This window comes from Schistocerca serialis, chromosome 12 (assembly GCF_023864345.2).
Source record: "Schistocerca serialis cubense isolate TAMUIC-IGC-003099 chromosome 12, iqSchSeri2.2, whole genome shotgun sequence".
In the NCBI taxonomy this organism is placed as follows: domain Eukaryota; kingdom Metazoa; phylum Arthropoda; class Insecta; order Orthoptera; family Acrididae; genus Schistocerca; species Schistocerca serialis.
Genome location: NC_064649.1, coordinates 121,524,107 through 121,540,132, shown reverse-complemented (window position 1 = coordinate 121,540,132; position 16,026 = coordinate 121,524,107). Strand labels below are relative to the sequence as shown.

The 16,026-nt window shown below is 41.7% G+C and overlaps 1 protein-coding gene across 1 annotated transcript in view; it reads left to right on the top strand.

The window, feature by feature from the left end:
• The window catches only part of LOC126428177 (ubiquitin carboxyl-terminal hydrolase 29-like), a 415,671-nt gene that overhangs the window by 255,245 nt on the left and 144,400 nt on the right, over window positions 1-16,026 (top strand). The window contains exon 5 of the mRNA XM_050090091.1: window positions 1,866-1,916. Within this exon, the coding sequence (XP_049946048.1) occupies window positions 1,866-1,916 (51 nt within the window). The remainder of the gene's footprint in view (window positions 1-1,865; window positions 1,917-16,026) is intronic.

Sequence of the window (16,026 nt, the reverse complement as noted above, 5' to 3'; positions counted from 1 at the left end):
GACGGGGCGCTGTCGGATTTCAGTCGTCGTGTGCGTCGATTCCTGGACCGATGGTTTCCAGAAACATGGATTGGCAGAGGTGGTCCTATACCATGGCCTGCTCGATCCCCTGATATGCCCCTCTGGACTTTTTTGTGTGGGGAGAGATGCACAATCTTGTTTACGCAACTCCTGTTGCATCTGAAGAGGATCTGGTTGCCCGGATTGTAGCAGCAGCAGGAACAATTCAGGATACTCCTAGGGTTTTTGCCTGTGTCAGACAGAACATGATCCAACGGTGTAACCTTTGTTTTTGTGTCAATGGAAGCATTTTTGAAAATCTACTGTTACTGAAATTGGGTTGTGTTAATGTGTCGTCTCTTGGTAAAAAAAAAAAAAAAAAAAAAGTGTTGGTTTAATTAATTTGCTGCCAGAGAAATCTTTCTCTACCAGTTTAAATACTTCTCATAGGAAGAAATGACATTAGGGAAAAATATTTGTTTTGATGTCCTCTATAACCTCCCAGAGTTTGTTGATTTAAATACTTTTCACCCTACACGAGTGGTTTGCTCGATTTAAAAATGGCGACCTGTTGATTGATGACAGACCTTGTTCTGGATGTCCGTCAACTGCCTGAATCGATGGAAAAATTGAAAAAATTGGGGAGCTTGCTATGCTCACATGCCGCCAACAGACAGTTGATCAGCTTCAGAGATTAGTTGGTTATCTTGGAGCTTGGTTCAGCGAATTTTAATGGAAGGTTTGGGAATGAAAAGGGTCCCTGCCAAGTTTGTTCCTCGGGTTCTTACTGACATTCAAAAGGATCATCGATTTGGAACATGTTATGCTTTGTAACAACAGCTTGAAACTGATCCATGTTTTCTGTCGAAGATCATTACAGGTGATGGGTCATAGTGTTGTTGTTATGCCACAGAAACAAAGTAACAGTAAAGCCAATGGGAAATGTTATCCAGAAAAATGTTGTCAAATAAAACATCAAAACAATGCTGATTTGTTTTCTGATGGCAAGGGTGTAGTTCATTCAGGATTTGTTCTCCCAGGTTAGACGGTCAGTCAAACCTTTTATTTGAAAGTTTTAAGAAGATTGCGCAACAGTGTTCATCAACAAAGACCTGGTTTGTGACAGACAGGAGACTGGCTGTTCCACCACAACAACGCACCTGCACACACAGCCATCTCTGTCAGACAGGTTTTGGCTAAAAATGGCATGGTCCCCGCTACCTCATGCACGTTACTCGCCTGACCTGGCTCCTTGCGACTTTTTCTTGTTTCTACACATGAAAAGGGGCAAAAAAGGACAGCGATTTGGCAACAATGAATAAGCCAAGAAAAAAAATGAGCTAAGAGATATTTCTAAAGATGACCGCAAAAAAAATGTTTCAAACAGTGGAACCACTGGTAGGATAAATGTATTAGTTGTGATGTTGAGAGTGTTTTGAAGGGAATAAGATTGTTTTGTAAACAATTTGAAAATTTGTAGCTTTTAAAAAATTATTCCGGTTTTCTTGAGTACCCCCTTATATTTGGCCCACTGAAGTATGGTTTAACATGCTATTGATTTACCGTCAGTGAAGAGATGAAGCTGCTCAATTGAAAAACTTTTTTCCTGAGAAGCAGGGTGTCATACGTTCAAAAATGATGTCATAAATTTTGTAATGTTGTTACAAGTAAATTAGAAAAATGTTGTGCAGGTTTCTTCTTGACTTAACCACCTCGTAGTAGCTGTTCAACAAATTTTCAACATAATCACCTAGAAAAGTAGCAGGACATAAGATTACAGTTGAGAGTATGATTTGTAATGTGTCCTTTGTAAATTATGTCTCTGTGACCAGGTTACTGATACTTCTACCTGTTGTTTGTCATAGGAAGTGTTGCAGAAATGAAATGTGCCGAGTTGCCACTCCAGAACTGATAGGGTAAGTATAGAACACTGCTGCAGTCAGTGTCAGAAGGAGAGTAAATTCATACTTACATGGGTACGTAAGTGCATACTCAGAGGAGCCAAAACATTATGACCACTTGCTTAATAGCTTTGGAATGCAATACAGCAGTGATTTTTCTTGCGTATGGATTCAGTTTCCTCTGAAACAATAAAGTTGTTTTGTCGTGTTTGATGATCACCTTACCTACTTCTTGTATGGCGGTAAATTTTATGAAATGACAAACAGAATGGCTGTGGATTCCCCATTGTCTCCAGCAGTGGCCAACTTTTTTATGGAACATTTTGAGGAATGTGCATTAAATTCGGCTCCACTTCATCCATCTTCCTTTTATTGTTATGCTGTCGATACATTTATGGTCTGGCCACAAGGCGTAGAACCTCTTTAGCACTTCCTGAAACATATGAAGAGCATGAACCCAAACATCCAGTTCACCGTCGAGACAGAGAAAGAGGGAAGGCTGCTGTTTTTAGATGTTCTGGTACAACAAAAGTCGGATGGATGTCTCAGCCACTCAGTGTACTGCAAGCCGACACACACTAATTTATATATTGTAGTGTCCAGAGTTTTGCCATCCAGTCCAGAGGAGAGCAGCAATAAATACACTGGTACATAATCATCCGAGGTATGAGTTCTGAAAGAAAGGCTATGTATCACGTGATATGAAGTCAGCGTTTTGCAAGAAAACGAAATGTGAAAGTGTTGAACATGCACATGATGAGCCACCAATTGCATTTCTTCCCTGCTGTGGCACTAAATCCAGTGAAATAGGTGGAGTCCTGGGAAAACAAGGTTCAGATCTATTTTCTGACCTCCTAAGAAGATAAAGCAGATGCTATGCTCTGTTAAGGACGGTCTTGGACTCAGGATTCCTAGGATTTGCAACAGCCCATGTGAGTGCCGAAGCAATTACATTGGTCAGTCCACCCGCACTGTTCTCAACCACTGTGCAGAACATCAACAACATTTCAAAACTCGAGAACTGGAGAAATCTGCAGTTACTGAGCACAGCCTCACAAACAAACATAAAATACTGTTTGATGAAACAAAAGTTTTGTCTCAGGCTCCGACGTCCTTGGACTCTATAATTAGTAAGGTTTTAGAATTAAGAATGTGTGATAAAAACCTTCAACCATGATGGCGGATGTAATCTTAGGGATGCATGGAAGTGAGCTCTCAATGCAGAGAAGAGCCAGAGATATTCATCGTAATGTTTACACTATGGTGCCACCCATGCAGATGTTGACAGCATCTGCAATAGCACGACGCAATTACCGACCAATCATAAGCAATCTTGGGGCTGTTTAAGGCCACCACAATAGCAGTTTCGACAGTCTGTTGTCCCTGATGATGATGATGGAGGAAGTCATTGAAAGCTCGAGGTTTTACACTGAATTTACACAGCAGGAAGTCTGAGAAAGTTTTACATAACGTTTGGTAGGTTTCTAGAGGTGTGAGGCACTATAGTGTCTGTGCTTGTAAATTATGGGCTAGTGGTTTGTGTTCCATTGGGTTCAGATCAGGCATTTTGGTGGCCAAAACATCAAGCTAATATGGTATTCTGCTGTTCATACCACTGTAGCACAATTATGGTCTTATAACACAGACAGTTTTCCTGCTGGATAAGGTCATCACTATCGGGGAAGACACGAAACTTGTAGGAGTATACATGGTCCGCAATGGTGGTTTGATAATTTGGTGAATTGCTGTGAAAGAATGGAAATTTTCATTGAGCCTTCAAGGTTAGTAAGCCTGATTAGTCTGAAGATTTCATACAGATCATTGCCGACAGCTGTCTGAATTGGTCAGTGTGTCTGTTGCAATTGAAAATGGAAGAAGCAGTGTTTCATGCTGTTATTAAACATTTTAATTTGAAGGGTTGGACTGCCTTACAAATCAACAATTGGATGAAGTTCGTACGGACTCTGTACCATCATTGAAGACTATTTACTTTTGTATTGATGAATCAAAGGGTGGTCAGATGAACACCGAAGACAAAGTATGCCTTGGCCGTCCAATTGAGGTGACCGCAAAGGAAACCAATGACAATATCCATGATATGGTAAACGCAAGACTGCAAAATAAAAATTTGTGAGATTGCTGAGACTGCAGGCATCTCAACTGAGAATTTTCTATAAGGGAGCTGTGTGTGAGGTTGCTCACAGTCAACCAAAAGTGCATCTGGCACAACATTTCAACATAGTGTGTGGTAATGTTTAATCACAATCTGCAATATTTTTTGCACCAATTTGTGACTGGTGATGAAACCTGGATCCATCATTACACACCATAGTCTAAATGGCAGCCAAAAAAATGGACAAAGGCTGGTGAAAGCACACAGAAGAAGGCAAAGGCCATTTTATCAGCTGGTAAGGTTTTTTGGAATTCTCTCGGATAACTCTCATAGATGGCTTCGAAAAAGGCAGAATCACAACTTGGTCCTGCTGTGCTTCATTGCTGGATCATTTGAAACTTGAATTGGCTAAAAAGAGACCTAGGTTGGCATGGAAAAAAGTTCTCTTTCACCAGAATGATGCACCACCCAAACATCAGCAATAACAGTGGTAAAAATGGATGAGTTAGTCTTTGGCTTGGTTGTTGATCCACCCGTTGACCAGACTTACCCCCAAGTGACTTCTTCCTATTCTCTAACTTAAAACTTTGGCTAGCTGGGAAGAAATTGTCATGAAATGAGGAACTGATAATTGCAATCAGGTGTATTTTGCCGAGTTTGACAGAACCCATTTTTCCAGTGGGAGAGAAAAAAGCTAGAGGATTACTCGACCAAGTGTATATCCCTCAAAGGAGACTACGAGGGTTGTTTTTTAAGTAAGGACCGTTCGCGCGTATAGTCCCGTAGTTCGCGTGGACGCCGCAACAAGCCACCGTGCCACTTGCCGGCATCCTTCCCGTTCACACTGATGCAAGTTGCAGCTCTGTAGCTGACGTGTACGCATCGCTATGCTACTTTATAATGTTTACGATTATTGAATCACCTGCCGCGTGTGAGGTACGGTCAGTGATACATTTTTTGACTGTGAGAAGCCTATCAGCTGCAGAAATTCATCGTCAGTTAACAGAAGTTTATGGCTTGAATGCAATGAGTGAAGGTAAAGTGCGTCAATGGGTTAGAGAGTTTAAAAATAGCCGTCAAAACGTCCATGACAAAGAACGGTCAGGCCGGCCCTCTGTGATCACTGATAATTTGGTGGCTGCAGTCGAAACAAAGATTCGTGAGGACAGAAGATTCACAATTTCCACTCTTTCTTTGGAATTTACACAAGTTTCAAGATCAGTTTTGTACAAAATTGTGTCTGAAAACCTAAACTTTAAGAAACTGTGTTCTCGGTGGGTACCCAGACTCCTCACAGAGGACCACAAAGGGAAGAGATTTGCCACTTCATTGGACTTTTTGATTCGTTACGGGGATGTTGATTCAAATTGTCACTGGAGATGAAACATGGGTATACCATATCACTCCCGAAAGCAAGCGACAATCGATGGAATGGCAACACACAACCTCACCCGTCAAGGTCAAAGCCAAACAGACGCTGTCAAAGTGCAAGTTTATGGCAACTGTGTTCTGGGACCGGCGCGGTGTTGTGCTAGTGGACTTTATGCCACGAGGAACGACAATCAACTCAGATGCCTACTGTGCAACTCTAAAGAAGCTCTGCAGAGCAATTCAAAACAAAAGGTGTGGCATACTGACAAAAGGAGTTTTGCTCCTGCACGATAACGCTAAGCCTCACACCTCTCAAAAGACTTGGGATTTGATTGATTCTTTTGGCTGGGAAGTTTTGGACTATGCACCATACAGCCCCGACCTTGCTCCTAGCGATTTTCACCTTTTCCGGTACCTGAAACACCATCTTGGCGAGCAGCGCTTCAATGACGACGATGAAGTGAAAGCGGCCGTGAACTCTTGGCTGTCAGAGCAGGTGGCTGAATTCTTTGAAGAGGGAATTAAAAACTTAGTTGTACGGTATGACAAGTGCTTAAATACACAAGGCAACTATGTAGAAAAATAGGTAAAAGTGTGTAGAATCAGAAAATAAAAGTTTTTTTACAAAAGTATTTGTATCTTTTTTAAAAAATAAAAACGGCCCTTACTTAAAAAACAACCCTCGTATGTTGAGAAGAATAGTGAGTTGTTTATGAAACAAATATTTTTCTTGCTTTTTTAGCAGACTTATCAAGCCACCCTTGTAATTATCATATAGTCCACATCTGTCATGGTGCCTTCAATTACTACCACAGGAGCCACAGAACCCAGGTGAATCTACCCCATAGTACGAGGGTTATTCCAAAAGTAAGGTCCGATTGATTGCCAAATTGAAACCACAGTGAACATCAGAAATGTTTTACTTGTAACAATTAGCTACACCTTTCAGCTACTTCTCTACGTAGTCGCCGTTCTGACTTAGACTTTTGTCATAGCGTTGTACCAAGTTTTCAATAGCCTCATCATAGAAGGCAGTCGCCAGTGCTTTCCGCCAATTCTCCACGCTGGCCTACACCTCGTTGTCTGTGTCAAAATGTTGTCTTCAAAGACAGCGGTTCATGTGACCAGAGATGAAACTCAGGGGGAGACAATTGCGGACTGTATTGTGGGTAATCTCACATTTCCATTTGAAAACGATGCAGGAGCATCTTCATTGCCCCTGCAGAATGCGGCTGAGAATTGTCTTGAAGAAGAAACAGCATGACAGTTATGTAATGTTAGCTGCATAGCTTCAGGCGAAATTTCTCACCAGGCCCTCGTACTTGGCGGCAGACACTATTTTCTAGACATCTTTACGCACTCACTGCGAGCTCAGAAATGAGAAGAGCGACGTGATGCTAACTGGGGTTATACTAGAGACACTACCCAACACATCTGTGCAAAGCTTTATCGGATTTTCATAGTCGTTTCCATTTCGCGACCGATCGGACCTTACTTTTGGAATAACCCTCGTATAACATTGCACCCACTGGTGTGCACCTGTGGTGTGAAACGTATTTTGAGAGCAGCCATTTGGCTGGATGATTGCATATCCAGACATGACAGTCGACTTTGTGGAACCAGAAATATGGTTCATCCAATCAGGCAACACATATCCAAGATCCAGTCTTAATGGTCTTGTGCTGACTGCAATTGTAATACTGATGATATTGTTGGGCCAGCATGGGAACACGCAGGGCTTGTCTATTACAGAGCCCCATGTTTAGCAACATATTCTGAATGGTATGCTCAGAAACATTTCTGACTGCATCAGTTCTGTACTCTGTTGGCAGATCTGACACAGATTGCCACCTATACTGCTTTACCGAGTGGATGAGCCTCCGACCTCCATATTCTGTGATACGCTGTGAATGTCCAACACCTTGTCGCCTACTTGTGGTCTCACAGTCCTTCGACCACTTTCTATAAATGGTCAGGCCATAGCATGGAACAGGTGACCAGCTCTGCTGTCTGAGTTGCTCACTTCCAGGTGTTGGGCCACAACAATCTGCCTTTCATCAAAGTCGCTTATGTTTATGAATTTTCCATTTGTGATCTGTTTCATCACTAGACCCCTATTCCTCTCTGCTCCATATGTAGATTTTTGATACAGTCGCAGGGGGCATTCAGTCTCAAGGTGAGCAGTGATTGTAATGTTTTGGTTCATCAGATGTATGTTCAACTACCCGAACTCATTTCATTAATATACCGGGTGACAAAAAAGTCAGTATAAATTTGAAAACTTAATAAACCACAGAATAATGTAGATAGAGAGGTAAAAATTGACACACATGCTTGGAATGACATGGGGTTTTATTAGAACAAAAAAAAAAAAAGGGTATTGTTAGACGTGTGAAAGATCTCTTGCGTGCGTCGTTTGGTGATGATCGTGTGCTCAGCCGTCACTTTCGTCATGCTTGGCCTCCCAGGTCCCCAGACCTCAGTCCGTGCGACTATTGGCTTTGGCGTTACCTGAAGTCGCAAGTGTATCGTGATCGACCGACATCTCTAGGGATGCTGAAAGACAACATCCGACGCCAATGCCTCACCATAACTCCGGACATGCTTTACAGTGCTGTTCACAACATTATTCCTCGACTACAGCTATTGTTGAGGAATGATGGTGGACATATTGAGCATTTCCTGTAAAGAACATCATCTTTGCTTTGTCTTACTTTGTTATGCTAATTATTGCTATTCTGATCAGATGAAGCGCCATCTGTCGGACATTTTTTGAACGTTTGTATTTTTTTGGTTCTAATAAAACCAAATGTGTGTCAATTTGTACCTCTCTATCTAGATTATTCCGTGATTTATTCAGTTTTCAAATTTATACTGAATTTTTGATCACACGGTATATTAGGTCAGTAGAGAAAACACTTCCACAAGCTTTTATCATTGTACTTTTCTTGTTTTTATATGGTGTTCTAGTTGTGTTCTCGGCTTATTATGCCTTTTGCCGTCAGCTCTCCAAATCTCTGTTAGGATTTTGCTTGACTTACTGCACATCCTTCTTCTTTTTCTCTCTTCCAGAAAAATGATCAGCATGCATATGTCTTGCATGTCCACAGTAGTGATTCTTTAGTACTACTAAATCCTGTCATTTATTAATTTTGTTGATGTTCTTCACAGTTTCTTTCCATACCTATCTCTTTTTGTCTTCCCCTATCATGTTAAAAAACTTAACTTCACATCAGCCACTTCGATTCTTTTCGTATCATTTTCTTTCAGGGTTAGTATTTCAAATGCAAGACATCAAAATGGACGTAGAATAAGTGTGGTAGATGATTTGCTTGCACTTTTGTGATTTATGTTCCAAATAAGGCCTTCTATTCCACTATTTTTTTGCACATTAAAAATTTTGAGAAATAAATTATTTTATAGTTATTCCCTACTCCTGAGTAATGCTGATTTCTGAATGTGGTAAAGTATTTACACTGTCTAGTCTCATTAAAGTGACCACATGTCAAAAGCCTGAATAACCATCTTTTGCAGCACGGACCCACTGCTACAAATGCACAAAGAGAGTCAGTGAGGTTCTGGAAGGTACTAACAAGGATGTGGAGTCACGCCAACTCCAGTGCCGTGTCCAGCAGTTGAGGATCCATGGCACAAACAGCCTGATTGGATGGTCCCACATATTCTTGATTGGGTTTTAATCTGGGAGTTTTGTGTCCAGGGGAGTATGATAAACTCATCCTTGTGCACTTTGTACTATGCATGTACACTGCAAGCCATGTGACACATTGTATTGTCTTGCTGGTAGTGCCATTGTGCCGAGAAAAAACAAACTGCATGTATGGATGGACACGGATGGTCCCCAACGATAGATGCATACATGTTGATCCATTGAGCCATGAAGAATGACCAGATCACCTAAGCAATGCCACAAAAACATTCCCTATACCATAACGCATGCATGATGTTTGCTTTCAGACGTTTCATGCTGTACCTGCCACCGGCCATCTGTACAGTGGAGAATAAAACGTGATTTATCTGAGAAGGCCGATTGTCGCCACTCAGATGTCCAACTGTGGTACTGGTTACAAATTCCAGCTTCTGTCACCAATGAACAGCAGTCAGCATGGGTCCATGAACCGGGTGCCTGCTACAGAAACCCGTACACAACAACATTTGCTCACTGGTTGTTGAGGACACAGTGTTGGTACACCTCAGTCCGTCTGGGCAATCAGTTACTCAACAGTTGCATGTCTGTTCACCCATATGTGTCTCTGCAGCTGTTGTTGACCCCCGCCACCTATGTCCTGTGTTGCACAACAGTTGCCCATACAATGGTGTAGTGTTTTTTTGCCATACACTGTATACTTTAAATACGGCAGCACGCATACAAAAATGCTTCCACCCTTGCCCTGAAAGCCTATGATCATGCTCTTTTGGATGACAGATAAATTGCTGTGCTTCCACATTATGACAACAACTGCACCGTTGTCCACGTTCTGCACTCTCTCCCGACACACTGTATGTGAGTCGTTATGCACATTGACATAAAAAATAAGTGGTGGTCACGTTAATATGACTGGACCATAGTTATAAAAACTTATTTTTATTTATATGAATATAATAGAGGGAAACATTCCACGTGGGAAAAATATACATAAAAACAAAGATGCTGTAACTTACCAAATGAGAAAGCATTGGTATGTTGAGAAATACAACAAAAAACACACAAACACACGCACAAGTTTCAAGCTTTCGCAACCCAAGGTTGCTTTATCAGGAAAGAGGGAAGGACAGGGAAAGAGAAAAGGATGTGGGTTTTAAGGGAGAGGGTAAGGAGTCATTCCAATCCCGGGAGCGGAATGACTTACTGTAGTGAGAAAAAAAGGACTCGTGCGTGCGCGCGCGCGCGCACACACACACACACACACACACACACACACACACACACACACACACACACACACACACACACACGTCCATCCGCACATATACAGACGTATGTAAATGCAAAGAGGTTGGGCAGAGATGTCAGTCGAGGCGGAAGTACAGAGGCAAAGATGTTATTGAATGACAGGTGAGGTATGAAGGGCGGCAACTTGAAATTAGCGGAGGTTGAGGCCTGGTGGGTAACAGGAAGAGAGAATATATTGAAGAGTCAAAGGCAGAGCCACGTGTGAAAGCACCCACGTGATTTACCAACTGACCTGCCTACACTGTGAAGCCTTTTATGTCGGAATGACCAGCAACAAACTATCCATTCGCATGAACGGACACAGGCAGACAGCTTTTGTTGGTAATGATGCTCACCCTGTGGCTAAACATGTCTTGGTGCAGGGCCAGCACATCTTGGCACAGTGTTACACTGTCCAGGTTATCTGGATACTTCCCACTGACACCAACCTATCAGAACTCCGGAGATGGGAACTTGCCCTTCAATATATTCTCTTTTCCCGTTACCCACCAGGCCTCAACCTCCGCTAATTTCAAGTTGCCGCCCCTCGTACTTCACCTGTCATTCAATAACATCTTTGCCTCTGTACTTCTGCCTCGACTGACATCTCTGCCCAACCTTTTTGCATTTACATACATCTGCCTGTGTCTGTATATGTGCGGATGGATATGTGTGTGTGTGTGTGCGCGCGAGTGTATACCTGTCCCTTTTTCCCCCCTAAGGTAAGTCTTTCCGCTCCCGGGATTGGAATGACTCCTTACCCTCTCCCTTAAAACCCACATCCTTTCGTCTTTCCCTCTCCTTCCCTCTTTCCTGACGAAGCAACCTCGGGTTGCGAAAGCTTGAAATTTGTGTGTTTTTTGTTGTGTCTATCAACATACCAGGCTTTCTTGTTTGGTAAGTTACAGCATCTTATTTTTATTTATTTTGAAAACAGATTGTTACGCTTTAGCAATTAAATATCTCCAGTATGTAAATATTAATTTATTTTAATGCAAATGTATCAGTGTATGTTTTGTAAAAGTGAACTGAGAAAGCCAGGATAAATGCATCATTACAACACGTGGGGTGTGCCAGCTTGTGACTCGTGTGCAACACGGCATGTATGTGTCGCCTGACGATAAAATATTGGAACACGAGAGTTAGATGCTGCCAAGTATATTTAGCCATAGGTGGCTGAAAGCAACACTGTCACTCAAAATGGGTTATTGGACTCACAGTGTTTTAAGATGGCTGTTCAAAACCACTGTTACTCGAGAGCCATGTTGCTAATTAAAAGGTTAACAATACTTATCACAAGGGAAGCTCCACCCTCCTCCCCCCTCCACTCTGAGCCCCTTCCCACCCCCAGAATTAGGGGCGAAACAGCACAGTGGATAGCATGTCAAAATCTGAACACAGATTAAGGATGAAATCAAGAAGAATGTGTGTGGAACTGTGAAAAATAGAAACAGTGATCCGAGCTCAAGATGTTCGTCGTGAAGCAAATTGTGAGGACCACAGTGTATTTTCCTTATGCCTCTTTTTTTTCACAATGTTATGAATTTTCCATCCAGTTACAGACACATCTCTTCTTCTTCTGTAGTCTTGGCAGTTGTCATACCATACACTGGTTATAGAATACAAGTCATATGGTAAGAATATATTACTCTCTCAGGTAAATGTGATGAATAGTAAGAGCAGATGAAATGTCTCATAGACTTGTCACAGAAATGAGAACAACAAATAAACACGTGTGAATTACAAAGTCATTCAAAAGTCAAAACTTCCAAAACTGCGATTTATTTGCGGCAGTGTTTAGGTGGTGGATTGTGTGTTCTACTCTGATGAGGCATAGTGCAGTCTAAGTGGCTATGTAACCAGCCAGAACAACAGATATTGAAGTTCAGAAAATCCTCATGTTTTCCACAAGACCCTATTACATTCAGTGAAGATTGGAGATTGGTGTCATATTATGTGCAAAAGAATTGTCGAGTCAATTTTTTTTCTCAGAAATGATAACAGCTGAATGTTATGCAAACATCTTAGTGCAGTTCGTAACATTGTTAGACGCTGAGAAGCAACCCTGTTGGCTGCAGCAAGATGATGCAACAGCACAATGATAATGTTGCGTGACTTCTTTGGGAGACATATTGTTTTATATGACGTGTGGCCACCTATATCCCCAGATTTATCTCCCCCTGACTTTAACCTTTCAAAGGTTAACATCTATAAGAACAGCTCTAACACAATTGACCAACTGAAACGCGACATCAAAGTTGAAATATTCTGCATGTGACGACCATCCAAAAAATAACAGCCCCACAATTGCAGCACATAGAGGGCTTTTCCATTGTCTGTTGTGAAGAAATCTATAATGTGAGTGTACATATTATAAGTACATGAATAAAGATTTGAATTAGTCGGACAAGGGTGCTACCTGTCATTAGCTGAATTTATTGTGGTGTGGCAAACTCTTCGCAGTCTGTGACAAAAACATCACAATTATTTGCAGGTTGTTAGTTTGTCAAAGGTAGCCCCATAGGATAAACTACCCAAGGCATTACATAAATTAAACAGTGTTACCAAAGAATACAATATGGAAATATCTGAAACAAAAATGAAACAACGGAAATTAATGTTGAAGCCTCAATTTAAAAAAGCCTCTTCATCTGTCTCAGCTAGTTCAGTCTAAATCCAGTTTATTACAGATTTTAGAAGTCAATGCTCACGTATTTTGTTTATTCATTCCAACATTTATGACGCCCTCAATAGCCCATATTTTTTCTTAGCCAATGGCCACATCAGTGCGTAGTTAAGGAGTGCACCTCCTCAACTCTCCTCATACAGTCCTCTATATGTCAAAACCTGTTAGCCAATAAACAGTATATGTGAGCATTGATGGTATCCTCTGTAGTCAAATGCACTATGCTCCCTGATGCTCTGCACCAGCAACATTTAAAATTTGAACATGTACATCCATTTGAATCCATTTACTGTTGTCAACCCTTGGTCCGCCACTACAGTTTTTACCTTCGAGACTTCTCTGCATTGCTGAATTGATGATTTCTTGTTGCATCATGATGTATCCTATCAACTGATCTCTTCTTTTTGTTAAGTTATGCCATAAGTTATTATTTTCCCTAATTCAGTTCGATACACCTCATAGTTATTTTCAGCATTTTTCCTGTAGTAACACATTTCAAAGGCTTCTATCCTCATCTTGTCTGAACTGTTTACTGTCCATGTTTCACTTCTGCATGAGGCTAAACTACAGACAAATACTTTCAGAAATATTTGATGTCAACCAATTCCTCTTCTTCAGAAATACTTTTCTTCGTATTACCATACTTCATCAGATATCCTCTGTAACATTGCCTTCATGAGTAATTTTACTGCCTAATTAGCAAAATTCCCTTGATTTAATCCAGCTACATTCCATTATCATTGTTTTACTTTTCTTGATGTTCATCTTATATCCTTCCTTGAAGGCACTATTCAGTCTGTTCAGCCACTGTTCAAAGTTCCTTCCCAAATCCAGTAGAATTGTAACATCAGCATACCGGACTTTTTATTATTTTTTATTTGATTTCTTATCCCTAAACTTTAATTCCCTTTTCGAATGGTTCCTTGATTTCTTTTCTGCATGTTCAGTGTAGATATTGAATAACATCAGGCCTCGGTTAAAACCACGTTTAACTCCCTTCTTAACTAACGCTTCCCTTTCATTGCCCTAGACTCTTACAGCTGCTGTCTGGTTTCTGTACAAGCTGTACGTATCCATTTGCTACCTGTATTTTATCTCCGTTACCATCAGAATTACAATGTGTGTATGTCATTCGATGAATATATGCATAGTACATGCCACTGATGATGGTCTGTATGTGAAAATATCACCTTGCCAAATAAATAATTTTGAAGTGCAGTTCACGGTGTACAGTAAGATGTCCTTTATCAAACACATATTACACGGTCCAGCCACATTTATCCGACCACCACCCACGTTCGACATCAATAGGCACCACTCACAGGTGACAGGCGGCAGCACCAACGGTGGAGGTTGTACAAAGCATGCTGGAGTGATTTATCTGACATCCACAAGGGCGGGATCGCTGACTTTCGTGCCAAGGATGGAAGCACTTCTGAAGTGGCTATATTTGTAAACGGTTCACGTGTTGCCGTGGTTAGAATATACCATACGAGGCAAAATGGCACTACCCAAAACCAATACCGAGACAACTGAGGTGCGCCATGTGCCATAGATGACAGAGGTGAACAGTGAATGTGGAGATGTGTATGGGCAAATAGACGTGCAACTGATGAGCAAGTCACTGTCCAGAGGAACCAGGGGGCCTACCATCAGAGTCTCCTCAGTGATTGTTCAACAAATATTGCTGCATATGAACCTCGACAGCAAGTGCCCGGTTTGTACAACGGACTGCTGTGTATTGGCAACAGAGGCTGGAATGTGCGTGCCAGTACTGCTGCTGGATTTCCAATGAGTGGCAACAGGTGGCCTTTTCAGATGAATCACTTTTTATGCTCCATTAGACAGACGGCTGTTGGCGTGTACAGTGTGAAATGTGTGTAAGCCGTCACCCAGCAACTACAGGGTGGCGCACGAAATGTGTTACCATTTTGTTTTTGAATATAAACTTTATTGTCAATACAATCTGAAAGGAACATATACTACAATGAAGAGCCGTCCATCGAGATTTGGTCTAACTCAGCACATGCTCAATATGTCCACCATTTCGTTTACTAACTTCCTTCAAACGAACACTGAAGTTAATGATTACCCTACGGCACATGTCTTACGTAATTTCACTGCAAGCTTGTCTTCTGAGCTCCATTAAATCACGTGGACGTTTCGGGAAAATTTTTTCCTTTGGGTACCCCCCAAAGAAGAAAGTCACACGGATTGAGGTCTAGACTATTGGCGGGCCAATTTTGTCTGTCTTTGAAGTGACCTGGAAACCCGAGTGAAATGATCTGCATGTCGAAATGCTTGTGTAAAAACTCCAATACAGTGTTTGCAGTATGTGGCCTTGCTCCATCTTGCATGAACCACTGTGTATTGAATGGCAAGGCAGTAGCAAGAAGCTGCGGAATGAAGCTATTGCGAAGCATGCTCAAATAACGCTCGCTGTTCACAGTTTCTTCAAAGAAAAAGGGTCCAATAAGTCAATGACTGGAAATTTCTGCCCACGCTGTAATCCTCGGAGCATAATGTTGTCATTCCTGAAGCCTTTGTGTGTTTTCAGTGGCCCAAAAGCGTACATTTTGTTTGTTAACCACACTGTCTAAATGAAAATGCGCCTCGTCTGAAATCCAAACGTTGTTCACAGTTTCTTCCCTATTCTCCGCCCACTGAGCAAACTCTGCTGCTTGTGTTCTTCAGTGAGCTTCTGTGCACAGGTCATCTTGTATGGGTACATATGGAGGTCGCTTTTAAGAATGTGTTGAATGGAGCGTCTGGATATTCCCAGTTGCACTGCTGCCTTTCTACACGATTTCCCGGGACTTCTCTGTACAGCAACTCGTAGCGCTTCAATATTCTCCAGCGAACAAACGGGCTTAGGCCGAGGTCGCTTCACTTTCAATACTGTTCCTTCCTGTACAAATTTATCATACAACCTGTGGATGGTCTTCTTCAAGGGACCCATCGTGTGTTAAACTGTTGTCGAAAACGCCTCTGAGTCACAACAAGG